Genomic DNA, 27,981 nt, shown 5'->3' with positions numbered 1-27,981 from the left:
CTATCTACGCACACGCCGCCTCCACTCCCATTTTCTTGACGTCCATCTCTTCAATCACAGGCAATTTGATGGAGCCCGTAGTCAGCTCAGTGCACCTGCTGCCGAGACACCCTGTCCTGTGACACCCTCGCAGACCACCTGCGGATCAAGGGCGCCCGCCGCAACACCCTCGAGCGCGTCTTTTGACCTTGCCTCCTATGACACCACTCCACCACCGCGACCTCGGTAAGCCATATCCGGGGTATTCAATGGAGCCCGCAGTCAGATCAATGGCACCCGCAGCGACACCAGTATTGCCGACCCTCCTGAGCCCGCAGCATCGTTGTGCCTCCTGTGACCTTTCTGAGCTGCGCCACCACCGCCACTGTCCCCTGGTGAGCATTAGGATTGACACACTAGGATTATAAGATGGACCCTCATTTTAACATTAAATATTATTTTTTCCTATTTTCCTCTAAATTTGGGGTGCATCTTATAATCCAGTGCATCTTATAAAACACAAGTTTTTACATAACAGCATTTTCAGAGGCCAAATATTTATATTTTTATACTTTTTATTTTGAATTGAAAAAAAACCCTTTTTTTCCTTTAATGTTTTTCCAATTGAACCCATATAGTAATTTTGATTTACAGTTAGTCTTTTAGTAATGTCCCTCAATCCTGGTGCCTCTCTTGTAGTAATATCTCCATCCTGATCCCCCTCTTCCAGTAATATCCCTGTTTGTGGTAATGTCCTCCATCCTGGTCCCCATTTTGTAGTAATGTTCACATCCTTGTCCTAGCCTTGTAATACTGTTGCCATCTTGGCCCCCATCTTGTATAATGTTCTCCATTTTAGTCCCCTTCTTGTAGTAATGTCCTCCATCTTTGTCCCCTTCTTTTAGTAATGTCCCCATTTTGTAATAATGCCACCTATTCTGTTCTCGCACATAAAAAAATTCTCACCTGACCTCGTTCCCTTGGTGAAGTGTGTCCTCTTTCTCATCCACAACCGAGGCGGCTCATAGCAGTGATGTCATGCTGGTCCTGACTGAGATGCTGACGTCCGCTGTGAGCCTCTGACAGGCCAGTGGCTGGTTTAGATAATGTGGTGCAGAGAGCTGGTCTCTGCACCACAATACATTTCAATTAAATGCGCGTCCGAGGTTGCACATTCAGTTAACAAGGGCTGCCTTGGCGTCCACCACCGACTCCCTGGATGTGATCATAGCTCAAGGGTTTGAGGACTGCACAGTGGGCTGCATCTTTGAGACCCCTGCTGTAGACATATAAAAATAACTTTTGCTCGACTTTTCCTACGTGTGCCCTTTAAAGTCTCTGTCCATTTTTTTTCCCATTACAATCTGTGTTGTGAGAGCTCCTGGCACATAATCCTAGTTTACAAATAGGTGAATTAAAGCAGCAGTATCTGCCAACATAGCTTCCTTTTCGGCATATGGTGGGGCTGAGTGTGTAGGTTTCTGGGGTTGTCTTTAACACAATTTATTTATTTTTTTTTTTGCAAATTAAGCAACATACAGTGCCTTGTGAAAATATTCGGCCCCCTTTAATTTTTCGACCTTTTCCCACATTTCAGGCTTCAAACTTCAAACCTAAAGATACAAATTTTAATGTTATGGTGAAGAATCAACAAGAAGTGGGACACAATTGTAAAGTTGAACGAAATTTATTGCTTATTTTAAACTTTTTAAAAAAAGAATAAACTGAAAATTGGGGCGTGCAATATTATTCATCCCCTTTAGGTTCAGTGCAACAAACTCGCTCCAGAAGTTCATTGAGGATCTCTGAATGATCCAATGTTGTCCTAAATGACTGATGATAAATATAATCCCCTGTGTGTAATCAAGTCTCTGTATAAATGCACCTGCTCTGTGATAGTCTGTGTTCTGTTTAAAGCACAGAGAGCATCATGAAGACCAAGGAACACAACAGGCAGGTCCGTGATACTGTTGTAGAGACGTTTAAAGCCGAATTTGCTTACAAAAAAATTCCAAATCTTTTTAAACATCTCAAGGAGCACTGTGCAAGCGATCATATTGAAATGGAAGGAGTATCGTACCACTGCAAATCTACCAAGACCGTCCATCCAAACTTTCATCTCAAACAAGGAGAAGACTGATCAGAGATGCAGCCAAGAGGCCCATGATCACTCTGGGTGAACTGCAGAGATCTACAGCTGAGATGGGAGAGTCTGTCCATAGGAGAACAATCAGTCGTACACTGCACAAATCTGGCCTTTATGGAAGAGTGGCAAGAAGAAAGCCATTTTTCAAGATATCCATAGAGTGTCATATAAAATTTTCCACACGCCACCTGGGAGACACACCAAACATGTGGAAGAAGGAGATCTGTTCAGATAAAACCAAAATTGAACTATTTGGCACAATGCCACATGATATGCTTGCTGTAAAAGCAACACAGCTCATCATCCTAAACACACCATCCCCACTATAAAACGTGGTGGTGGCAGCATCAAGGTTTGGACCTGCTGTTCTTCAGCAGGGACAGGAAAGATGGTTACAATTGATGGGAAGATGGATGGAGCCAAATACAGGACCATTCTTGAAGAAAACCTGTTGGAGTCTGCAAAAGACCTGAGACTGGGACGGAGATTTGTCTTTCAACAAGACAATGATACAATGATCCCAAACATAAAGCAAATTCTACAATGGAATGGTTCACAAATAATCGTATCCAGGTGTTAGAATGGCCAAGTTAAAGTTCAGACCTTAAATCCAATCGAGAATCTGTGGAAAGAGCTGAAAACTGCTGTTCACAAACGCTCTCCATCCAACCTCACTCAGCTCGAGCTGTTTGCAAGGGAAGAATGGGCAAGAATTTCAGTCTCTCGATGTGCAAAATTGATAGAGACATACCCCAAGAGACTTGTAACTGTAATTGCAGTAAAAGGTGGCGCTACAAAGTATTAACTTGAAGGGGACAAATAATATTGCACGACCCAATGTTCAGTTATTTATTTTTTATAAAAGTTTAAAATAAGCAATAAATTTCATTCAACTTCACAATTGTGTCCACTTGTTGATTCTTCACCATAACATACAAATTTTAATCTTTGTTTGACGCCTGAAATGTGGGAAAAGGTTGAAAAATTCAAGTGGGCCGAATACTTTCGCAACGCACTGCATGGTACATCTTTCTGACATGTTTTATGGAAGGCAGTGCTGCTGGCATTACTCCTAAAATGTCATGTAACTATTGATCTCAAAGGAAACCACCTTCTTGATGTTTTAAAACCAGACTGCTAGTAGCAAGGAGATGTTACCCTTGCCACGGCTGATGATTTCTGGAGCGTTATCACACAGGATTGCTGTGTTGGTGACATCAGGCTTCCTTTTATTTTGTTCCTGTTGCGTTAGTCACAAGTGTCTTTACGTAATTTCTTCAGTAAGCAATTACTACTTCCATTTTCTGTCCTAAAATTGCTTTATTTTTGCTGTGCTTTTCTTGTAATCAACCTCTGTACGTCCTGCAGCATCTCCGCTCTTGGAGACACCCTTTGAAAATTGTCCTATGTCGTCCTCTGCCTGTCTGACAGTTCAGAGTGTTTTATTTTCTGTGACCTTTCCTTTTACTACTGCCATCCTCCTGGAATGTCCTTTGTGGATTAGACATTATTGCCATCCCACCTTCGTGTACTTTAATGAGTACCGTAGCTAATATACATTGAACTTGGTGATTTAGACATAAATCATGTTGTTAAAGAGACTGTTCAACCAAGTCGAGGCGCTGGATGCTACATGACATGGCTAAACACCTTCCTACCTGCTTGTTTTCCCTGTATTTCTACCCTCCCCTCTTAGTAAATTAACCACTTTTGGCTTCATAAAGCCAGAGGAGGGCAGAGAAACTTGGAAAGCAAGCCGGTGGGAAGGTGCACTTACATTTTTGGCCCCACCCTAATGCATCGAGCACCTGTACTTGGTACAGCTTGACTGTTCAAACCATCAGTCCCTTTTTAGGTCGGGGCCACACGGGGGACTACTGCGATCCTCGCATGACACTCGGCTCACGCTGACAGCGATCAGACCTCAGCTGCAGGGGGGGGGCCTTTCCAGCACTGAGGAGAGGAGGGCCGGCGCTGCGGCGGGGAGGGATTAATCTCCCTCTCTCCTCCGTAGCCGGCTATTGCCATTCTCACACTGCACTCGCGGTACATCAGTGTACTGCGAGTGCGGTGCGATTTTTCTCTCGCCTCATAGACTTGAATGGGTGCATTAGAAACCAGGAATGCATTACAGCATGCTGCGATTGTTTTCTCGGTCCGATTAGGGCTGAGAAAATAATAACTCATGGGTGCTGACACACAGGCTAATATTGGTCCGAGTGGAATGCGATGTTTTATCGCATTCCACTCGCCCCAATTTTCATACCGTGTGGCTTAGGCCTTACACTTTTGTCAGCAGAAAATGACTGTTAAAACTAAGCACAGTGCATCCTTCATGCTGTTGAGCAATTTAACTTGTCTTCCATCATTCTATGGCTTCTGTAAAGCCAGAAATCTCAATCAAGGAAGAGTGGGAAGGGTGCTCCGAGCTCCTGTGTTTGAACAGTTATTGGGTCCTGACCGATTCCCATTAAATTAACTTTTCTGTGACTTCTTAGTACTCTAAGAATATGTGCACATGGTCCGGGGACACTGCGTCCTGGACGCCCGTACTGCGGGGCCGTGAGTGCTCTCCACAGGAGACTGCAGCTGCCCACAATCAGGGTCCGTTCGCTCTGGTCTTTCTTTCTGTTCTCCCTGCGGAGAGCACTCTCGTCTCCACACCAATAAATTGACATGCTGCAGCTCGGGAAGCCAAACTGTAGGTCAGTTTACTCTGCTGGCAAAGCAAGCACAGTGGACATGGGATTTCTATATATCCCATCCACTGTCCTTGTACTGCACATCGCAGCGTTTTAGATGCAGTGAAAACGCTGTGAACCCTGATCGTGGCATGCAGCTTGAAGCGGTGTGCCTACAATTTGTTTTTGGTGAGTTTTTGCTGCATATTTTTTGCTGCATTTACAGATCATCTTTCTGTTCCAGCACTTGTGTTTTTTTTGTTTTTTTTTTTCTACTACTCACCATAACCTGTCCTGTGTTGCATATTTAAAATCTGCACCACGTGAATTTCTCTTGCTGATTTTTGTGTGCAGCTTTTCACCCCAGACTTGCAGTACATGCAGAAAAAACACAGGTAACAAATGCACATATGTATGTCAATGATGTTCGGTTGTGGCTAGGAGGACCTTGAGCGTGACCGACTTGGTTAGTGGACGTGGCCAGCTTGTTTGGTGGGCATGGTGGTTTCCTCCCGTCCACTATACTGATGCAAGGGGGTGGGCACCACTTCTATCAGTGATTTTGATTCCTAATGGAGGAGTTGTATTGACTCTGAAACACGTCGAATATTAAAATCACGAAGATTACTTCTCCCGAGTGATTTCCTCATTTCACACGGCAGCGCGGGTTAACCCTTTTATTCTACTCCATGTACACCGATCTATTATAAACAACTCCATACCCACATGGACTTAATAATGTTGCTTCCTGGTATCAGCTATGTTGGTGGAGGCCCCGCCCCTTCTTTTGACGTGGGCATGATGTCAGCAGAGGTCCCTTTTAGCTACTGGGATTTAGCCATTACCAATGAAGTTCTGTCAAAACTAAATACCAGGAAGTATCAAAAACAAAGCAACTTTATTTAAAACAGGACATATCAAAAACAGACAAAACCTGCAGCAATAAAAACGCAAGTAAAAAAGAAACACAAAAATGCATATAAAAGAAAAAAAAAAATGCAAGTAACCTAACTTACATAATAGGAAGAGAAACTCCGCAACATCAAAATCTCCTGCTAAGCTCATTGTAGGAACGTAGCACTCCAATCCAGAGCTGGATTCACGATTGTGCTAGCCTCACTGCTAGACTCTTAAGGCTGCTTTACACACAACGATATCGCTAGCGATGTGACACGCCAGGTCGTAGATACTATTTCCCGAGATCGCACATAGGTCTTTTTTGTAGTGCCGATGTGCGATCTCGGCAAATCGTATCTACGATCTGGCGTGTCACATCGCTAAAGAGATCACTAGCGATATCATTGTATGTAAAGCAGCCTTTAGACTATGTTCAGATGGCAAATTTCTTTTCAGTGCATCTTAAAAATGCACTAAAAACGCATCAAAAACGCAATGTGTTTTTACCGCATTTTGCCCTATGGGTTTAAGTAAAATCTATTGACTGGTAGGGCTCAAAAACGCACTAAAGCCAAGTTCACACATTGCATCTTTTGCTGTGTTTTTGTTGCGTTTTTTGAGGTCACAAATATGCACCAAAATGCATGGATTACCTTCCCCCAGCAATCTTGTTGGCTGCATTTTTGAAGATGCAGCATGTCAATTATTTCTGCGTTTTTGCAGCGTTTTTGAGCCCTTCCAGTCAATAGATTTGACTTTAAAATGCATTGGGAAAAAGACGGTAAAAACTCGGTGCGTTTTTGGCGCATTCAAGATGCACACAGAAAAAGATGCTGCGTGTGAACATAGCCTTAGGCGTGTTGCTAGTCTCTACAGGAAGCTTGCACTGACTCTTTACATTTAGCGCTGTCATGTTTTCTCTACTAATGAAGAATACAGTCTCGGCCTATAAAAGAAGCTATAACTTTGTAACAGCTCAAGATAAGGAGCCGAATGTTTATACAAAATGCCTCTGCTGTTTATGTAGATTGTGTCTATATATAAACTGTAACAGAATGTGCCTTCACCAAAAGTAAACAGAAGTTTTTTCTTTTTCAGGGTCAGCTCTCAATACTACAAGAGAAAATTGATCATTTGGAGCGGCTGCTTGCAGAAAATAATGAGATCATCTCTAATATAAGAGACTCCGTAATCAACCTGAGTGAGTCTGTGAAAGACGGTCCGAAAAACCCAGAAGCCATAAACGATAGTCGTGGATCGTTCTCCCCACTATGGCCCTCTGCACCCGCATTGCTTCCAATCAATAAGGACGATTGTCAGTTTGCTTCAGCAAGTGGCAGCCAAAAATCTGATGTCCAGGTATGTGTCTCCTGGGAAATGAATTTGCTTGAAGGGGCCGTGCATTACTATTAAGTTTTAATTTTTCATTCACACTCGGTCCTCACAGTCTTGGTCTTAACACAGTTTTGGTTTCTTGAAACGCTTCTCTTACAGTTTAGTATTTAACTATTGAACGTTTGCTGTGGAATGTAAGGAATTACAGAGCGACTGTGCTGGCGTTTATATTGTTCACTATTGCCATTGTATTCCGCACAATACCAGGTGTGTAATTGCTGGTTTACTACAGCCAATATGCTCATTTGTAAAAGAAGCAATGCTTGTTTTATGTACTATAAGGCTGGGGCCATACTGGGATTACTACGATCCCCTTGCATGACACTCTGCTCACGCCGGCAGTACAGCAGAGCAGAGTGTCCCTGCGACTGAGGTCCGATCGTGCTAGCGGACCTCCGCTGCGGGGGGAGGACTGGCTCTGAGGAGGGGAGGGGCGGGACGACGGAGGGGAGGGAGGGATTTCTCTCCCTCTCTCCTCCATAGCCGGCTATTGCCATTCTTGGTCTGCACTCGCAGTACACCGGTGTACCGTGAGTGCAGTGCGATTTTTCTCTCTCCCCATACATTTGAATGGGTGCGAGAGAAACAATAATCGCATTACAATCTCAACATGCTGCGATTGTTTTCTCGGTCTGATTAGGAATGACATACATGCTAATATTGGTCCGAGTGGAATGCGATTTTTTTTTTTTTTTTTTTTTTTTTTTTCTTTTTTTTTCTTTTCTAAATTTATATATAATCACACTCCACTCGCACTGATTTTCATGCCGTGCGGCTTAGGCCTAAAGGCTCCACTCCAGCTTGGTGCTTTAAATCTGCCCCTGATCTTCTACTCCCCCTCCAGGGTCTTCTCCATTTTTGGCGTCGCACAGCACCATCTTGTGATTGTAACTTCTGACTGGGTGAAGTCAAAAGGTACGTCTTTAGCACTCAATACAAGTCTATGAGACAAAACGAAGCTCTCATAGATGCATTGAGTTGTGACCACTGGTTCCATGGAAAACTGCAGCTGCCAACAGGTTACAAACCGATGGAAACTGATAGGAGTGGTGCTGATAGAAGATGATGTCGTGGGTGGAGGGGGGGTGAGTATATTCCTAGGGGCATTGGAGTTTCATTTAAAACATTGGAGTGGTGCTTTAAAATGTTATTCCTAATATAACAAGGTATCCCATATACATTGCAAGGTAGTCTTTATCCATGCTCTACCTTTGCTCCATTTGTCTAGGGGACTGCTGATTAGAGATGACCGAACCTGAGGTTCGGGTTCGGAAACAGACTACCAAAAAAAACAAAGTTTGGGTTCGAAGTTCGAGTGAGTTACGAGTGAAAACGACTCAAGTGAGCAGCGCTGTACTTTGGTATGAGTGATGCTCAGCTCTGTGGAAGTTGCATGCAATGTTTGAATGGCTCACACTGGGCGTAAAATCAGTGTGATCAGATAGTGTGCACCCAGAAAAAAAAAAAAATTGAAAAGTCATGCCCTCCCTCCCCCCAAAAGTGTTCTGCTTATGGCTGACAGCATGTGGGTGGAGACACAAACTGCCCAAGTACTGACTTCCTTTGAGGTTTGGGTCAAGTCCGGGTCCCAAACCAAACTTTAAAGGGTGCTTTACACACAGCGCCATCGCTAGCGATCTCATTAGCGATATGACACGCTAGATCGCAGGTGCGATTTGCCGAGATCGCACATAGGTCGTTTTTGTAGCGGCGTTCACATGTGCGATCTCGGCAGGTCACATCGCTAACGAGATCGCTAGCGATGTCGCAGCGTGTAAAGCACCCTAAGGTTCGACTCTGCCCTCCGAACTGAACTTCCAAAGGTTCGTACATCTCTACTGCTGATAAAAGTGAAGTGCAATGCTCGGATATTTCTGAAACTAGTGGAGCTCCATGCAGAGTTTGAGTATGCACATCTTCATTTAAGACTGGGCTGGAATCCCACATTTATGGGATCCCTGGTGGTCCTGTTTGACTCTTCCAAAGATTGTGGATATCTTACTAAACCTTTAAAGCCATCATCAATATCATGGAAGAAGTGTTACCCCTGATTAATGCCACTGTGAAAAGGTAAATTGGCCACAATCGGTTTCACTAGTCGTTTCATCAAAGTATGTTTATGGAAACCAAAAGAGAGAACAAAGGGAGAATCTGAAAACTCTGCTAATAATGAAATCCAACCTATGGCCCAGTATTGTTAGGTTGCAGGGTCATGCATTCTGCCAATGTGCCACTAATGTAGATGAGCAGACAATGATTTGTGGTTCCCAAACTCCGTTATCTCATCACCGTTCTCTATGTAAGCATTTCCTTGTTCCATAGTTGCAGTGACTTGATCATGGCTTTCCTGCTTGGATGTACTGTGACTTTTCAACTCCAGCTTTTCATTTTGGCCGTTACTTGTCTGGTTTATCGTTATTTCACTAGTTCAGTTCTTGCACAGTATACAATGTCTGGCCTTATTCCTCGTTTCTTGTTTCTCCCCTTCCTCTACCTGCATTATTACTTACTGGGATTTAGAAGAAAAGTAAATGAAAAGTTGTGATGACTTTGTGTAAAGTGAGCAGAGGGATTGGATAGGTTTACTACGAGATGGCTAATCTTCCTATACCTATTCCGTCTAGCCATGATTGAGGCTTCCTTACAATTTGATATCTATTCTTCCTGAGGTACTGCCTTGGGCCCTCGTGTAATTATTCTCCATCAAAGACCTTTTGTTCTGATACTTGACTGCTCGTACCCGGTGACATCTTGTCTTTATTGAGGGAGAAGCTGCGAGACTGGTGTCTTTCATTATTTATTTATAGTTTTGAGGCTTTTTATGTTTTTGTTACTTCTTTGGATTACTGTTTTGTGTTGTGTGATATAAACGCCATTCTTCATTAGTGCGATGACATGAAGGTAAAACACAGCAAAAAAACTGTGGAAAAACAACCTTAAATAATAAGCTTTATTTTTATATAGCCACAACATATTCCACAGCGCTCTAGATACATCAGCAACACTGTCCCCATTGGGGCTCAAAATCTAAATTCCCTATCTGTATGTCTTTGGAGTGTGAGAGGAAACAGGAGAATCCGGAGGAAACCCAGATAAATACGGGGAGAACATACAAACTTCTTGCAGATTTTGTCCTTGGTGAGATTTGAACCCAGGACTCCAGCGCTACAATGCTGACCACTGAGCTACACTATGGTGTAAAGAATAGCCACCTATGACCAGTGTTGGTTGCACACCAAGTAAATGTAAGATCTGCGGCCTATTGGCGTCCATTGATCTGTTACAGCGCTCAATGTCACATGATCACCAGAGAATTGGTGCAACAATTGGAACAACGCTGGTGCAGGTGGGGAGTATCTGTAAGTTTTATTCTACTTTGTTGAATACAATTGTTAAGAAGAGGCTTAAAAGATAATCATTATTTTAATTTCATAAATGACTAGTGCACTTGAATATAAGCAACTGTGTAATATTTCTTATCAGACAAATCTGCTTTTCTCCTCCAGAACTGATCACGCATTATCAAAATTTTCAATTCTGAGAAAATCTGTATTCAGGGAAGACTTTCCCATTACTGAGATAGGAGATTTTTTTATAGATAGAAGAGTGAGGAGGGGCGGAGCTGTCTCTAGCTCCTCCCCCCACCTATAGCTTCTCCCTTCTCCTGTTATCATATCTCCTATCTCAGTAATGGGAAAGTTTTCACTGAATACAGATTTCACCTCAGAACTGAGAATTGTGATAATGACTAGTCAGTTCTGGCAGAGAAAAAAGCAAATTTGTCTTAAACTTGTCTCATAAGAAGTATTAAGTTGCTTATTTTCATGTGTACTATTGATTTATGAAATAAAAATGACGGTTACGCGTTAAAGGGAATCTTGCAGCAGGTTTTTGCTATGTAATGTGAAGACTGCATGGTGCAAGGGTTAAAACATAGAATTCAGGGATGCCTGTCTTGTCAAGGTCCCATCTGTTGTTTATTACAGCAGGACTTCTCATTGCTTGGACTAGAAAGTCACGCTCATGGCTGTCCGGCATGCCCCCTCCTAAAATCTAAGATTGTGTCAGATCGGCTTCAGCCAGTAATGTAAGTCAAACATTGTTGGATTCAATCTCCTTGCCTACATCATGCTGCTCTCAGATGAAATGGCAAAACCTGCTGACCGATTCCCTTTAAGAACTATGGGCTACATGATTTCTGTTGCAGTTTCTTATATTTTCAGTGGAATCTTTTTAAACGCGCCACATTTCTACAGTCTTTGTAGCATCATCAATTCTTTGCTAACCTGTTAAGAAGACTTGTCACTGGACAAAAGTGACCCATTTTTGCCCTTATTTTATTCCTTCTGCCCCCCTCATTATTGCATTTTTTTTTCTTAAACAGTCATCTGTTTCTAGTGACTTGGACCTTTTTCTATTTAGCGCTAATTTTTATAGTCTTTACCAAGCTGGCGTGGCTCATGGTATTCTCCGAGGCACGAGTCTTTAAGTTGTTCTGTATTTTTAGCTTGTGAACCACATCCTTAAAGACCATAACATTAGTACTAAATAAAAAGAACCAAAAAACAAAGTTTTCAGCCTACCGTTGTATGCCTTGAATGTCAAAAGTTCTCTGATGCACGGAGGATCACCAGGATTGGAGGCCCAGGGCAATGAACTTCAAAATATGTAGAAAAAACATCCAGCACCATAACAGGAATCCAACCAGGAAAAAGATAAGTTTTTTTGTTTTAGTTAGATCATAATGTTAAAAATACATACAAAAATTAAAAAACATGACCAAAACCTGACATGTTTCGGACCCTAAGGACCATGTTTTAGGGTCCGAAACATGTTAGGTTTTGGGCATGTTTTTTAATTTTTGTATGTATTCTTAACGTTATGATATAAATAAAATACAAACTTTTTTATCTATTTCGTGGTTGGATTCCTGTTAGGCTATGTGCCCACGGGATCTCGCACCTTTGGATTTTGCTGCGGAAAACCTGCGGATTTATCTGGATTTTCTACATAAATTTGCAGGTGTCAGCAAGTACAGACACTCCTCATGTTATCCTATGGGACATGGGGAGTGCTGTGTCCATGCTGCGGTACGTGCGGCTGTGTAATATGCTGCGGATGCCCGCTGCCGCACATAACTGCATATCAATTATTCCTGCGGAAATACCTGCGGAAATCCCGCCTCTTTACTATTGAGATAGAGGCCGGGACTTCTGCAGGTAAGTCGCATGAATGTCCGCAGGTTTTCTGCAGCTATTTTGCTGGAATCCCGCAGCTATAGATAGCTACGGATTCCGGGGAGCTGCCGCGGAAAACCTGCGGACATACCTGTGGATATATCCGCAGGTGCGAGCTCCCGTGGGCACATAGCCTTATGGTGCTGGATGTTTTTTCTACATGTTTTGAACTAAATAAAAAGGCCCAATACGCTGCAGCCATATGGCAGATTAAAAAAAGGGAGAAACAAAAAAATTACTCATTTGAGCAGCAAAAAGAGAAATAAGAGCATTTTTTGCCACTTCTGACCTGGTGTTAGATCCTCTTTCAAGATCACAAATGATGCATAACGAAATAGAGACACTCTGCAGATATTATACCTTTGTTTTGTCAGATTAATTTATGCCGTCTCCCTGTAGTTTTTTATTTCTTATACTTATTCCCTCAGATCTGTTTTTCTTTTGAATCGCCCCTATAAGTAATAAATCTTATGACTTGGAAATGTGCTGGAGCAGGATGTTTTCCATACAATGGGTGGCAAGAAGAACAAACATAGCCAGACTTGTTAGGGGTGCTCCACACACAGCGAGCTCGCTGCCGAGATCGCTGCTGAGTCACGCTTTTTGTGACGCAGCAGTGACCTCATTAGCGATCTCGCTGTGTGTGACAATGAGCAGCGATCTGGCCCCTGCTGAGAGATCGCTGCTCGTTACACACAGCCCTGGTTCGTTTTCTTCAAAGGCGCTCTCCCACTGTGACACACAGATCGCTGTGTGTGACAGCGAGAGAGCGACAAATGAAGCGAGCAGGGAGCAGGAGCCGGCGTCTGGCAGCTGCGGTAAGCTGTATCCAAGATAAACATCGGGTAACCAAGGTGGTTACCCGATATTTACCTTAGTTACCAGCCTCCGCAGCTCTCACGCTGCCTGTGCTGCCGGCTCCGGCTCTCTGCACATGTAGCTGCATTACACATCGGGTTAATTAACCCGATGTGTACTGTAGCTAGGAGAGCAAAGCTAAGCGGTGTGCGCTGGTAACTAATGTAAACATCGGGTAACTATACCCGATGTTTACCTTAGTTACCAGTGTCCGCAGCTTCCAGACGCCGGCTCCATGCAAGCGCAGCGTCGCTTGCACGTCGCTGCTGGCTGGGGGCTGGTCACTGGTCGCTGGTGAGATCTGCCTGTTTGACAGCTCACCAGCGACCATGTAGCGATGCAGCAGCGATCCTGACCAGGTCAGATCGCTGGTTGGATCGCTGCAGCATCGCTAAAGTGTGAAGGCACCCTTACTCGAAACAAGGATATCCAAGCTATGACTTGCCTACTTTGTACACATCTTTTGGGAAGAGAAATCACTGGAGAAGAACATCATGGTTGCAAGAATAGAAGGAACAAGACGAAGAGAAAGACCAGCAACCTGATGGCTTGATACTATTAAAGGGAACCTGTCATCAGGAATTTGGCTTTCAACCTAAACGTTTCCCCCTCTGCAGCTCGTGGGCTGCATTCTAGGAAGGTTCCTGTACTTTTTGTGCCCCTTTTTAAACCAAAATAAACACTTTATAAACTTGTACCTTTCTGTTTGAAAATCTTGTTAATTTTCCATGGGGGCGGGCCGTGTGGCGTCCGTTGCTGTAGCTTACGCCGTCCCCCATGCTCCAAATCATCCCTCATAACGCCGCCCACTGCGCCGAGGTCCCATGCACGCCGGGACACCTAGTGACGTGATCGCAGGCACGAGAGTATGGGCGGCGCTGTGATTGCATCGCAAGTACCCGCCCATACTCTCGTGTGCGCGCTCTCCCCTCTGTACGTCGCTCAGATCCTCTGCTTCTCCTGTGCTCCGCTCCTCCCATCTATTTCCTGCTGCAGGGTACGATGGGAAGGAGGTGACGTCAGGCCGGCGCAGAACGCTGGAGGCAGTGGGGGAAAGGGCGGGCACGAGAGTATGGGCGGGCACTTGCGATGCAATCACAGCGCCGCCCATACTCTCGTGCCTGCGACCACGTCACTAGGTGTCCCGGCGTGCACGGGACCTCGGCGCAGTGGGCGGTGTTATGAGGCATGATTTGGAGCATGGGGGACGGCGTAAGCTACAGCAACGGACGCCACACGGCCCGCCCCCATGGAAAATTAACAAGATTTTCAAACAGAAAGGTACAAGTTTATAAAGTGTTTATTTTGGTTTAAAAAGGGGCACAAAAAGTACAGGAACCTTCCTAGAATGCAGCCCACGAGCTGCAGAGGGGGAAACGTTTAGGTTGAAAGCCAAATTCCTGATGACAGGTTCCCTTTAAGATAACGGCAGAGAAGACCCTTGTGGTCCTATTTAGGCTTGCACAAGATAGATCTTCCCACAGTGCGTTCATCAAGTCGCCATGTCTCGAGATCAAGCTGAAGTCTGTTATATATTAAATGAATAAGAAACTGGTTCAAAGGAAAAATCTAGATTTGATGATGTTTCTGATCTTCTGTACTTTCACCTGTGCTTCCTACTAAATAAAGCCTCCATAAGAATGATGGCTGAAGAGTGATTCCAGTGTCCTGACGGAAGAGTCCTCCTTTCCCTTCAGTGTTGAGGGATTGTCCAGAATTCGGAAAAGTTGAATTTTTTTTTTTTTTTTTTTTCCCCAGCAACTGTACTTACACAGAGAGAATAGCGTTCTCATGTCGTGTACAGATGGATAGACTGATGTTCTCTATCCAACACAAAGGGGTGATAAAGAAAAGATCGACCAAACCAGACAAGTCTCTTCTGCTCAACCACCACAACCCCTTCATATAACAGACCACTGCCCCTCCCCCATAAACTTCCCCCCCACCATCACCGAAGGAGAGCTTGCACATTTTCTCTCAAAAGCGCACCTCACCACCTGCGCACTTGACCCCATCCCATCCCACCTCCTCCCCAACCTCACCACTATCCTTATTCCAGCCTTAACCCACCTCTTCAACCTATCTTTAACAACTGGTACCTTCCTGTCTGCCTTTAAACATGCAACAGTCACACCCATCCTAAAGAAACCTTCCCTCGACCCAACCTCTACTACCAGCTATCGACCCATATCACTACTCCCATTCGCCTCAAAACTCCTGGAACAGCACGTCCATGCTGAACTTTCCTTCCATCTCTCCTCTAACTCTCACTTTGACAACCTACAGTCTGACTTCCGTCCATATCATTCCACTGAAACTGCCCTGACTAAAATCACAAATGACTTACTGCCAAAGCTAACAACCACTTCTCTATACTCCTACTTCTAGACCTATCCTCAGCCTTTGACACTGTCGACCACTCCCTCCTACTACATATCCTCTCTTCCCTTGGTGTCAGAGACCTCGCCCTCTCTTTGGATGTCTTCATACCTCTCCAACTGCACTTTGTGTCTCCCACTCCCACACAACCTCTTCATCCCGCCATCTCCCTGTTGGCATCCCTCAAGGCTCTGTCCTGGGACCCTTACTCTTTTCCATCTATACATTTGGCCTGGGACAACTCATAAAGTCCCATGGCTTCCAGTACCACCTATATGCCGATGATACTTTGATCTACCTCTCTGGTCCAGATGTCACTTCTCTGCTGTCCAGAATCCCAGAGTGTCTATCGGCTATAGCTTCCTTCTTCTTCTCGCTTCCTAAAGCTCAATGTGGCCAAAACTGAACTGATCATCTTTCCTCCATCTCCCCTACACTCTACCTGATCTATCTATTACAATAAATAACATCACGCCCTACCCAGCACCCAAATTTCGGTGCCTCGGAGTGACCTTTGACTCTGCCTTGTCCTTCATACCACACATTCAATCCCTCACCACCTCCTGCCGTCTTCAAACCAAATATATTTCCAGAATCCGTCCCTTCCTCAATTGTCAGTCTACAAAAATGCTAATGCATGCCCTCATAATCTCCCGCCTCGGCTACTGCAACATCCTCCTCTGTGGTCTCCCTGATAACACGTTCGCCCCTCTCCAGTCCATCCTTAATTCTGCTGCCCGAATTATCCACCTCTCTCCTCAATACCACTCCACTTCTCCTCTCTGCAAATCCCTCCATTGACTCCCAATCTTCCATCGTATCCAATTCAAACTAACACTGTCCTACAAAGCCATCCATAAACTGTCTCCTCCGTATATCTCTGAACTAATCTCTCGCTACACTCCAAAACGTAATCTCCGGTCCTCCCTAGATCTCCTTCTCTCCTCCTCTCTCATTCGCTCCTCACGCAACTGCCTCCAAGACTTCTCCCGAGCATCCCCAGTCTCCTGGAACTCGCTGCCTCAACACGACAGACTATCTACTACACTTGCAAACTTCAAACGGAATGTGAAAACTCATCTGTTCAGAAATGCCTATAATCTTCAATGGCCCCACCACCATGCGGAGCGGCCTCCCCGCCACCGTGCGGAGCGGCCTCCCCGCCACCGTGCGGAGCGGCCTCCCCGCCACCGTGCGCAGCGGCCTCCCCGCCACCGTGCGCAGCGGCCTCCCCGCCACCGTGCGGAGCGGCCTCCCCGCCACCGTGCGCAGCGGCCTCCCCGCCACCGTGCGCAGCGGCCGCCCCGCCACCGTGCGCAGCGGCCGCCCCGCCACCGTGCGCAGCGGCCGCCCCGCCACCGTGCGCAGCGGCCGCCCCGCCACCGTGCGCAGCGGCCGCCCCGCCACCGTGCGCAGCGGCCGCCCCGCCACCGTGCGCAGCGGCCGCCCCGCCACCGTGCGCAGCGGCCGCCCCGCCACCGTGCGCAGCGGCCGCCCCGCCACCGTGCGCAGCGGCCGCCCCGCCACCGTGCGCAGCGGCCGCCCCGCCACCGTGCGCAGCGGCCGCCCCGCCACCGTGCGCAGCGGCCGCCCCGCCACCGTGCGCAGCGGCCGCCCCGCCACCGTGCGCAGCGGCCGCCCCGCCACCGTGCGCAGCGGCCGCCCCGCCACCGTGCGCAGCGGCCGCCCCACCTACACCCCATCTACTGTCTCCTCCCCAAAATCCTTTAGAATGTAAGCCCGCAAGGGCAGGGCCCTCTTCCCTCTGTACTAGTCTGTCTTTTGTAACCTATATATGTATTCTGTATGTAACCCCCTTCTCATGTACAGCACCATGGAATTAATGGTGCTCAATAAATAAATAAATAATAATAATAATTAATAATAAGTCATGCCATCTAGTGGACGTTCATGTCAGTCAGCTGCGGCTTGAGTGTTATAGGGAGGTTGGACGGATGGCTTTTAAGCTGAATAATTGAATGTGGCTATCTGATGTGTATGGGTGCCTTCCCTTTCCTGCTGATAGGTGATAAAGCATTCTCATATGTTGACAGATAATAATGACTGCATTATCTGACGTGGACATGGAAAGAGCTGTTTTGTTTGGTTTTCTGAACGTTATGGTTGTTGGCTTAGTTTATTACCTTGTTATATCTATAGTGATGCTGTGTATCCAAGCTTCATGTTTATAAAGGTGCGGGCTGTGCATATGCAGTAAAAGTCATATAAAGCCTGTGCATACTATGGCTTCTTCCCAGTGTTGCACGCTCGTAATCTTTATATTGTTGACTTATGCTGCTGGCATGTTTGTTATTTTTATATGTAACACAAACCTAGGGTTGCCACCAGGGGATCCTTTTGCGCGTCTATCTAAATATTTTAGAAAATTCTTGTATTTTCTGTGAAATAACAATTCTCCGAACATGTTCTTACCGCTGTGTTTTTGCCTGTTCCTCAGTTAATGCTCCTGGAAATGTGTAAATGAATGGACATGATAATCGGCAAGTCTATAGCTGGGGTCACACATAACAACGACGACGACAACAACGTCACCATATTCTGTGACGTAGCAGCGACCATCGATGATCGTTAGTAAGCTGTCAAACATGTTAGAAAAAGCAGCGACGGAGCAGCGATCATAGCGACGTCGACTGTCGTTGTGTGGTGTCAGACGTAGCGTAGCGTCGCTGCTGCGGTGTCAAACACAAGGATTATCAGCTTATCAGCATGGCGCAGCGGGATAGCAGCGATCAAAAAATGACTTTGAGCATTCAGGAGGAGCAACGATTTCGCAGCAGGGGTCTGATCGTTGTTATGTGTCACACACAGCGACGTCGCTGTTGAGGTCGCTGCAACGTCGCAGAATATGGTGACGTTGCAGCGACGTCGTTGTCGTTATGTGTGACACCAGCTTATAGCCAGCCAAAACTTAGACCGCGTTGACAAATTTGCCCCAGTCTGTGTTTTTTTTTTTTTTTGTATAATTGGTGGGAGCTTGATAGCTGCCTTTTTGTGTCCACAAAATATACACGATAGGATACAAGACTGGTTAGTGGCCAGAGAAGTGTATTTATATGTATGTATGTATGTGTGTGTGTATGTATGTATGTATGTATGTATATATATATATATATATATATATATATATATATATATATATATTATACACACATACACACACACACACGGATGATATACATATTTTATGTGTGTGTGTATAAAAATTATAATGTTTATTTAGAACCTATTAGCCCCAACCCCGCACCCAAAACCACTTGACATGTGGAAAATTTGTCTTAAAACATTAAAATTAGCTTAATTGAGTTAGGTGCATGGCAATTCTATTAATCTGCTACACAGCTTGTATCGATACTAGAGCATTACCTCAATAAAGACTTGATACAAGACAAGTGACTGGGAAACTTAGCAGTGAATGTGTTTTTGTTTTTTTTGTTTTTTTGTTTTTTTTATTCTTGTACTATTGTTTCTGAATCTGTACTGTTGCAGTACCTGTGCCCGGGTGACAATTTGGCAAATGCCGTGCTTTCCATCTAGGTGTGGATAATGCCATTTGTTGCTCGTGCTTGTTACATGGCTGTTGTAATCTTTCCATAAGACAATACTAAGGTTTAGACATGAAGGTGCCAGTTCTCACTATAAGGGCAGGGTCATAGAGCCCTAGATTTTGTCTTTAAAGAAAATCGGGATGGTTATGCAAATGACACTCTGATTAGAGTTTGTTCAGTGTCTTCATCGTGTGATCCAATGCTCTCGGATGATAGAATCGGAGCACTCTGTGAGGGGAACATTGAGAACAGAATTTCTGCATCTTCTCCATTCTTTCAGTGCCCGGAATTCAGACTGCTCTCAGATGTCATCCAAGTGCAGTCCGATGGTTTTTGCACACTTACTTGCATTGCCGGGTGCAATCCAAATATTGGATCATACTCTGACATGCAGCAATTTTTATTCATCACATTATGTCCAAGGAAAAAATCTGACGTGAGCGGCCCCATAGACTAATATTGGTCCAGGTGCAATCCAATGTTTTGTTGGTCAGAAAATATGACTTTTTGCCACAAGTTTATTTACCTATGTAGCAAAGGTCCTTGAAGCCACCATTGGTGCTTTATGGTTCTGTACTTATTCATATTACCAGAATTGGAGTTGGTAAATTCCTACTCTAATGCCTTAATACTAATTACTCTAGTTTTGACCATTTGCATCTGGTCAGACATCCATTATATCGAAATGTATGGCATCAGATTAGGCCAGGGAGCAAAGTGGCACTTTGTACACTCAGAGTTGCCAACAGTTCAGTTTTTGCTTGGACGATCCCACGGACCAACCTGAAAATAGCCGTATGACTGTACTGACTGTAGTATGGGAGGCTGTATGCATCAAAATGTTGGGATGTGTGTGTATTTTGAGTAAACGTTGCAGCCTTAAAGGGAATGTCACCAGGTTTTTAACATGTAATCTGAAAGTTGGATAATGTAGGGGAAGAGATCCTGATTCTGGGCTGCTAACTGTAGTTTTGATGAAATCACAGATTAAGCAGCAGTAGATTACCATTATAGGACTACTTGGCGTACTGCAGGTAGTCTATAACTGCTAGATCTGCAGCAGAGAAAACATTGATTTTATCAAAATGACAGCAAACAGCTCAGTAAGTGACACATGGCTGGAGTCAGGGTCTCTGTCTCTACATTATGCTGCTCTCAGATGGTGCAGAAAAAAGCCTGATAACAGATTCCTGACAGGTTGGGCAGCACCTGGTAATGGCCCCTGTGCAGCACGGTGTGCAGTTCTGCTCTGCAACTGAGCACATTCAGCCAGCAACAGCTGACTTGCGGGGGGGGGGGCCGGGTATTGCACCCCTACTGATCAGATATTGATCATGATCTTAAGGATAAGCTATCAATATAAAAGTAGAATAAAAAATATCTTTTAACAACCACTTGTGCATGAAAGTTGACTGCTGCAATTGTTTGTTTTTCTCCAGCATTTTCTTCTACGCATTCAATATATTAATTGAATATATGTATTTTTTTTTTTTTTTTTTTAGATGCTGGATGTATATGATATTCTTCCATTTGATAATCCCGATGGCGGTGTATGGAAACAAGGATTCGAGATCACCTACGATGAGCATGAGTGGGATAATGAAATTCTCCAGGTTTTCCTCATACCTCACTCTCATAATGATCCAGGTAAATCTTGTGTAGAAGGTTATCTCATGCCATTCAAGTTTATGTTCAGCCCCATTCAGCTTTCCTAGATATAATGCATAAAACTACTTTGAGGCTTTGCATACCCCTGCAGACAATCGAGAGATTGAACCTTGTGGCATCAACTGATTTCATTGTTAGGCTGGACTCACACGAACGTATTAAAAAACGGTCCCATTCTCGTTTGCGAGAGTCGGACGAATTTTTCTCACTTGTCATCAGTGTGCTCTGTGTGCTGTCAGTATGCTGTCCGTGTGCAATCCGTTTTTTTCTCAGCAGCTATTAGTCATTTACAGTCAATAACATGAACATTTACAGTGTTCTATGCTACATGATAGAATTGTATTCATAAAAACGGATGTCACTAGGATGGTCCGTGTGACGTCCGTTTTTTTTCTCGCACCCATAGACTTGTATTGGCGAGTCAGAGACGTTTTACGTATGATTACGCAGCATGCTGCCGCTTTTCTCACATCCAGAATCTGGATGCGAGAAAAGCTGACCAACAGCTCGCACTCATAGAATAACATTGGTCCGAGTGTAATGCGAGAATTTCTCACATTGCTCTCGTCCAATTTTCACGCTCGTGTGAGCGTACCCTTATCCTGATAAATCGTGAGCCCCACAGGACACTGATCAGAATCATTTATTTATTTGCCATCCTAATTCTTGCCTGCATTCCCTCCAATTTTAGGGGTACTTCTCACATAGCGAGATCGCTGCTGAGTCACTTTTTTGTGACGCACTAGTGACCTCATTAGCGATCTTGCTGTGTGTGACACTGAGCAGCGATCTGGCCCCTGCTGTGAAATCGCTGCTCGTTACACACTGCTCTGGTTCATTTTTTTGGACATTGCTCTCCCGCTGTAAAGCACATATCGCTGTGTTTGACAGCGAGAGAGCAACGATCTGAATGTGCAGGGAGCCGGCTTCTGGAAGCTGCAGACGCTGGTAACTAAGGTAAATATCGGGTAACCAAGCGAAGGGCTTTGCTTGGTTACCCGATATTTACCTTGGTTACTACCGTCCGCCGCTCTCAGGCTGCCAGTGCTGGCTCCCTGCACACGTAGCCAGAGTACACATCGGGTAAATAAGCAAAGCGGTTTGCTTATTAACCCGATGTGTACTCTGGCTACGAGTGCAGGGAGCCAGCACTAAGCGGTGTGCCCTGGTAACCAAGGTAAATATCGGGTAACCAAGCGAAGGGCTTTGCTTGGTTACCCGATATTTATTTTAGTTACCAAGCGCAGCATCGCTTCCACACGTCGCTGGGGGCTGGTCACTGGTCGCTGGTGAGATCTGCCTGATTGACAGCTCACCAGCGACCATGTAGCGATGGACCAACGATCCTGACCAGGTCAGATCGCTGGTGGAATCGCTGGAGTGTCGCTAAAGTGTGACAGTACCCTTACTCCGTCTACCCCTTGTCACGGGAAATCTGAATATCCCCATGTTTGTTTGTTTTTTATTCTTTCGATCCTTTCTCGATTTGGGGTTAAAATGACTTATTCCTACAAATACAAATTCTAGTTACCACTTTTCTAATAATAATAAAAAAAAATAAATAAATAAAAAACCCTCTCACAAGGGAAATGCAGATAACTTCCTGGGTTTAGTGTTCTGGCAATATCTGAGCCTATGAACCATGAAATAGAATTTGGTCTGATTCATATGCACTCTTGTATTATCTCGCAGCTGATTAAAATAAAATTACAATCCGTGTGTCCTTACAGACACTTTTGTATTGATTGAATATGTATAATGCTCATAAATGATATTAAATATAAAGAAAAGCTTGCAGGAGCAAATTGTATGAAGCGATATTGTGCACTTTAAACCGTATTGCTGCTTTCCTGAAGTGAAGGAAAGCTTTTAGATAATTCTATGCACTGGCTATAAGGTAACTCTAGACATACTTCCCTCTTATCAATTTACCAAATTTCCTAAGAAAAACTATTGTTTCCTAACATTAAAAAAAAAAATAAAAAAAATAATGAACTGACCAATCCCACCCAAGTGCTTTACTGTTTTTTTTTCTTTTTCTTTTTTTTTTTTTTTTGGATTGACCCAAGACCATTCCCCATACTAATATAAGTTAATTTTGAGTTTGTTTCTTGTATATAATCCTTTATATATTTTTTTTATTTTTATACTCCATTTCATTCAGTCACACTATACTAAGGGAAAATGTGCTACTTGCCAATTTACTTGGACAGATTCAGTAAATGAAGACTTGTTTTAGGCCTTGATTAGAGATAAGCGAACCTGAAGCTCGGTGTTCGTATCAAACACAGAATTTACCGTAAAAAAAAAAACCAAAAAACGGCGTTCAAGGGCTTTTTACGTATGCTTAGTACTGGAGGGAGCATCGCTGTGCTCGGGTACACTTCGTGCTCTGCCCCGTGCGAGCCGCTTGCAGTGTTTGGCTCTCACTAGGGGTAACAACAGCGTTATTAGATGTCGTATACAAAAGAAAGAAAAAAATCCACCCCCTCTTCAACGAAGAGCTAAACTGCCTAATCAGTGACTTCCATTGGGGTTTGGGTCAAGCCAGTTCCCAAACCGAACTTTATCTAAAGTCTGGCTGAACCCACCGAGCCTGTACTTCCACAGGTCCGCTCATCTCTAGTCTTGATTAGTGATGAGCGAGCACTACCATGCTTTGATCCTCAGTACTCGTAACGAGCAGTTTGAGGCTTTGCTTATGAATTCAGTATAATGGAAGTCAATAGGAGCTCGAGCATTTTTCTGGAAGATCTTCTGGAAAAATGCTGGAGTTCCTCATTTACTCTTGTTATACTTTTGTACATGAGTCAAGCTTGTCTGAGCATCCGGCTGCTTGTTATGAGTACCGAGCACTTGATGGAAAGATATATTTAGCAAATCATATTTTTTATTACTCCAAGGCAGGGGTGGGGAACATCCGGCCCGCGGGCCGTATGCGGCCCCCGATGACATTTAATGCGGCCCCCGGGCACATTCCAGGCTACCCCAGTGCTCGAGCGTCACTCGCACTTTTGCCGTCCGCCGGCCCTTTAAAATCCCAGTGCGTTCTGGGTAGATGCTAGAATGTACGGGCTTTTTCCAGATCCTGATTGCAGCCTGTACTAGAATGTACGTGTTCTTTTCAGGACCTGAGTACAGCCCGTACATTCTAGACTGCACTCGGGACTGTGCTCGCGTGCTCAGGGTTTACCTTGTGAGCGGGGTAAACAGCGCGCTGTGCTGCAGTCACAGCAGAAGAGGTGCAGCAGATGCCTCCCTGCTGTACATGCCTCCCTGACGTGCTGTGTGACTCCTCCTCCCCTTGTACTGTGAGTATGCAACCCATCACTGCCCCCCCATCCAGTGCTGTGTACCCCCTAGTAATGTGTGTAGCCCCAAGTGCTGTGTACCCCCTAGTACTGTGTGAAACTCCTCAGTGCTGTGTAATCTGTGCAGCCTCCTAGTGCAGTCAGTGCTGCCACATAGTGCTTTCCCTTCTGCCTCCTAGTGCTGTCACCTAATACTCTCCGTGCTGCCTTCTAGTGCTGCCTTCTAGTGCAGTCACTGTCAGTGCTCTTCGTGCTGCCACCTAGAGCTCTTCGTGCTGCCACCTAGAGCTCTTCGTGCTGCCACCTAGAGCTCTGTGCTGCCACATAGTGCTCTCTGTGATGCCACCTAGTGCTCTCTGTGCTGCCACTTAGTGCCCCCCCCCCCGGCTGCCACCTAGTGCTCTTTGTGCTGCCACCTAGTGCTCTTTGTGCTGCCACCTAGTGCTCTTTGTGCTGCCACCTAGTGCTCTTTGTGCTGCCACCTAGTGCTCTTTGTGCTGCCACCTAGTGCTCTTTGTGCTGCCACCTAGTGCTCTCTGTGCTGTCACCTAGTGCTCTCTGTGCTGCCACCTAGTGCTCTCTGTGCTGCCACCTAGTGCTCTCTGTGCTGCCACCTAGTGCTCTCTGTGCTGCCACCTAGTGCTCTCTGTGCTGCCACCTAGTGCTCTCTGTGCTGCCACCTAGTGCTCTCTGTGCTGCCACCTAGTGCTCTCTGTGCTGCCACCTAGTGCTCTCTGTGCTGCCACCTAGTGCTCTCTGTGCTGCCACCTAGTGCTCTCTGTGCTGCCACCTAGTGCTCTCTGTGCTGCCACCTAGTGCTCTCTGTGCTGCCACCTAGTGCTCTCTGTGCTGCCACCTAGTGCTCTCTGTGCTGCCACCTAGTGCTCTCTGTGCTGCCACCTAGTGCTCTCTGTGCTGCCACCTAGTGCTCTCTGTGCTGCCACCTAGTGCTCTCTGTGCTGCCACCTAGTGCTCTCTGTGCTGCCACCTAGTGCTCTCTGTGCTGCCACCTAGTGCTCTCTGTGCTGCCACCTAGTGCTCTCTGTGCTGCCACCTAGTGCTCTCTGTGCTGCCACCTAGTGCTCTGTGCTGCCACCTAGTGCTCTGTGCTGCCACCTAGTGCTCTCTGTGCTGCCACCTAGTGCTCTCTGTGCTGTCACCTAGTGCTCTCTGTGCTGTCACCTAGTGCTCTCTGTGCTGTCACCTAGTGCTCTCTGTGCTGTCACCTAGTGCTCTCTGTGCTGTCACCTAGTGCTCTCTGTGCTGTCACCTAGTGCTCTCTGTGCTGTCACCTAGTGCTCTCTGTGCTGTCACCTAGTGCTCTCTGTGCTGTCACCTAGTGCTCTCTGTGCTGTCACCTAGTGCTCTCTGTGCTGTCACCTAGTGCTCTCTGTGCTGTCACCTAGTGCTCTCTGTGCTGTCACCTAGTGCTCTCTGTGCTGTCACCTAGTGCTCTCTGTGCTGTCACCTAGTGCTCTCTGTGCTGCCACCTAGTGCTCTCTGTGCTGCCACCTAGTGCTCTCTGTGCTGCCACCTAGTGCTCTCTGTGCTGCCACCTAGTGCTCTCTGTGCTGCCACCTAGTGCTCTCTGTGCTGCCACCTAGTGCTCTCTGTGCTGCCACCTAGTGCTCTCTGTGCTGTCACCTAGTGCTCTCTGTGCTGTCACCTAGTGCTCTCTGTGCTGTCACCTAGTGCTCTCTGTGCTGTCACCTAGTGCTCTCTGTGCTGCCACCTAGTGCTCTCTGTGCTGCCACCTAGTGCTCTCTGTGCTGCCACCTAGTGCTCTCTGTGCTGCCACCTAGTGCTCTCTGTGCTGCCAACTAGCGCTGTCTGTGCTGCCAACTAGCTCTCTGTACTGCCAACTGGTGGTCTCTGTGCTGCCAACTGGTGGTCTATGTGCTGCCAACTGGTGGTCTATGTGCCGCCAACTGGTGCTGTCCGTTGTGCCGCCAGCTGGTGCTGTCCGTTGTGCCGCCTAGTCCTGTCCGTTGTGCCGCCTAGTCCTGTCCGTTGTGCCGCCTAGTCCTGTCCGTTGTGCCGCCTAGTCCTGTCCGTTGTGCCGCCTAGTCCTGTCCGTTGTGCCGCCTAGTCCTGTCCGTTGTGCCGCCTAGTCCTGTCCGTTGTGCCGCCTAGTCCTGTCCGTTGTGCCGCCTAGTCCTGTCCGTTGTGCCGCCTAGTCCTGTCCGTTGTGCCGCCTAGTCCTGTCCGTTGTGCCGCCTAGTCCTGTCCGTTGTGCCGCCTAGTCCTGTCCGTTGTGCCGCCTAGTCCTGTCCGTTGTGCCGCCTAGTCCTGTCCGTTGTGCCGCCTAGTCCTGTCCGTTGTGCCGCCTAGTCCTGTCCGTTGTGCCGCCTAGTCCTGTCCGTTGTGCCGCCTAGTCCTGTCTATGCTCAGCATCTCCTGTGATGTATACACCCCTCCTGTGATCTATACGCTTTTCCTGTGATGTATACGCCCCAGCCTCTCCTGGGATGTGTATGCCCCAGCCTTTTCTGGGATGTACTGTATATGCCTCAGTGTCTCCTGGGATGTGTATGCCCCCAGCCTCTCCAGACCAAAACAAACCTGGAAAAGCAGTTGTGAGAAACAAAATGATCAATATCACCAAACATCACAGCCGCTCCAGCCACCACATTAGGGGTGAGTTAATTAATTGTTTGACCAAATATAGCCTGGTCGTTTTCAAGTTGATAATTAGAAAATTCCAAATGGCCCCCGGCAGTAAAAAGGTTCCCCACCCCTGCTCTAAGGATTGGTTATAAATATTGAATCTGTGGGAGTCTTACTCTACACCACATAAAAAAAAATGGCACAACCCCACATATTCTGTAGAGGCCATGCTGTAAGCTCTCTCCTTTCCAATTGATTTCATGAAACCTTGTAATATCATTCATGGACATTAGTCAATGTATGGAGCTGTGAACATTTTGCAGCCCGTTAGACATTGCCGTCATCTGATTAGTAGGAGTTCCAAAAGAGAGCTCCCCACTGTCCAGATATGTATCAGCTATGCTAAAGCTGGCCTTACGATTAGATGTCAGTCACTCGTTTAGCCTCAGAGCTCTCGTCCATCTCCCTCATTCTATTGAGTGTTTCCACGTTCTTTACAAAACGATCGGTTGTTGATATTTAACAGGCAGGATCCTTCTCTTGCCCGACATTTTCCGTCAGATGAGAGTTGGGAGTCCTCAATACACAGAAGGTCGGTCAATCCTGGTGAAATCGTCGGGTTTGGATGACCATTATCTAATGTGTACGGGGACCTTTAGCATATGGTCATCACTGTTTAAGTTCCAGAAGACATGAACGTTTTTCTACTCAATAGGAAGAATAAGACGTGAGAAGATCTTGTGTTACTCGGCTCTGAGGAATGCATGCTTTGCTGGCATTGTTACTACTTATTTTCAGACAGTTCATTTTAGCAAGAAATGAACATTATTTTGTTGTGTTATGAGTCGACTAATTCTCATGAATGTTTCAGAGAGAGATTAATTTCCGTTGGGTTCAGTACTGATTCATTTCAGCACCAACGGCTCACAGTGATCAAAGTAATTTGCATGCATAATTTATATACAGTATACACTTTCTGTCTTAAAGTAGATGCAATTGAATCAAATCATAGAAATTTCCTTTCAGTAGGATTATTTCTTGAGCGCAGCAGATAAGTGAAACTGTTAATTTAATACCCAGTCAAAAACGTAGAATGTGGTATAATGTATTACTATGTCAAAAGGGGCTTCAGTTACCGGACGAACATATGCATGGTAATGTGTTTTTAATGTTTGCCTATTGAATACACCACAGCTTAGTGCATTTATCTCAATAAAACTGATACAAATCTATATTAAACATATAACACAAAGACTT

At 45.6% G+C, this 27,981-nt stretch overlaps 1 protein-coding gene across 1 annotated transcript in view; it reads left to right on the top strand.

Annotated features, from left to right (window-relative positions):
- Window positions 1–27,981, top strand: part of MAN2A1 (mannosidase alpha class 2A member 1) — a 190,029-nt gene that overhangs the window by 28,751 nt on the left and 133,297 nt on the right. The window contains exons 2-3 of the mRNA XM_075325021.1: window positions 6,802–7,062; window positions 20,641–20,785. Coding sequence (XP_075181136.1) covers window positions 6,802–7,062; window positions 20,641–20,785 — 406 coding nt within the window. The remainder of the gene's footprint in view (window positions 1–6,801; window positions 7,063–20,640; window positions 20,786–27,981) is intronic.

This window comes from Anomaloglossus baeobatrachus, chromosome 1 (assembly GCF_048569485.1).
Source record: "Anomaloglossus baeobatrachus isolate aAnoBae1 chromosome 1, aAnoBae1.hap1, whole genome shotgun sequence".
Taxonomy (NCBI): domain Eukaryota; kingdom Metazoa; phylum Chordata; class Amphibia; order Anura; family Aromobatidae; genus Anomaloglossus; species Anomaloglossus baeobatrachus.
Note: the sequence above shows the minus strand (reverse complement) of the source record. Positions and strands in the feature narration are given on the sequence as shown.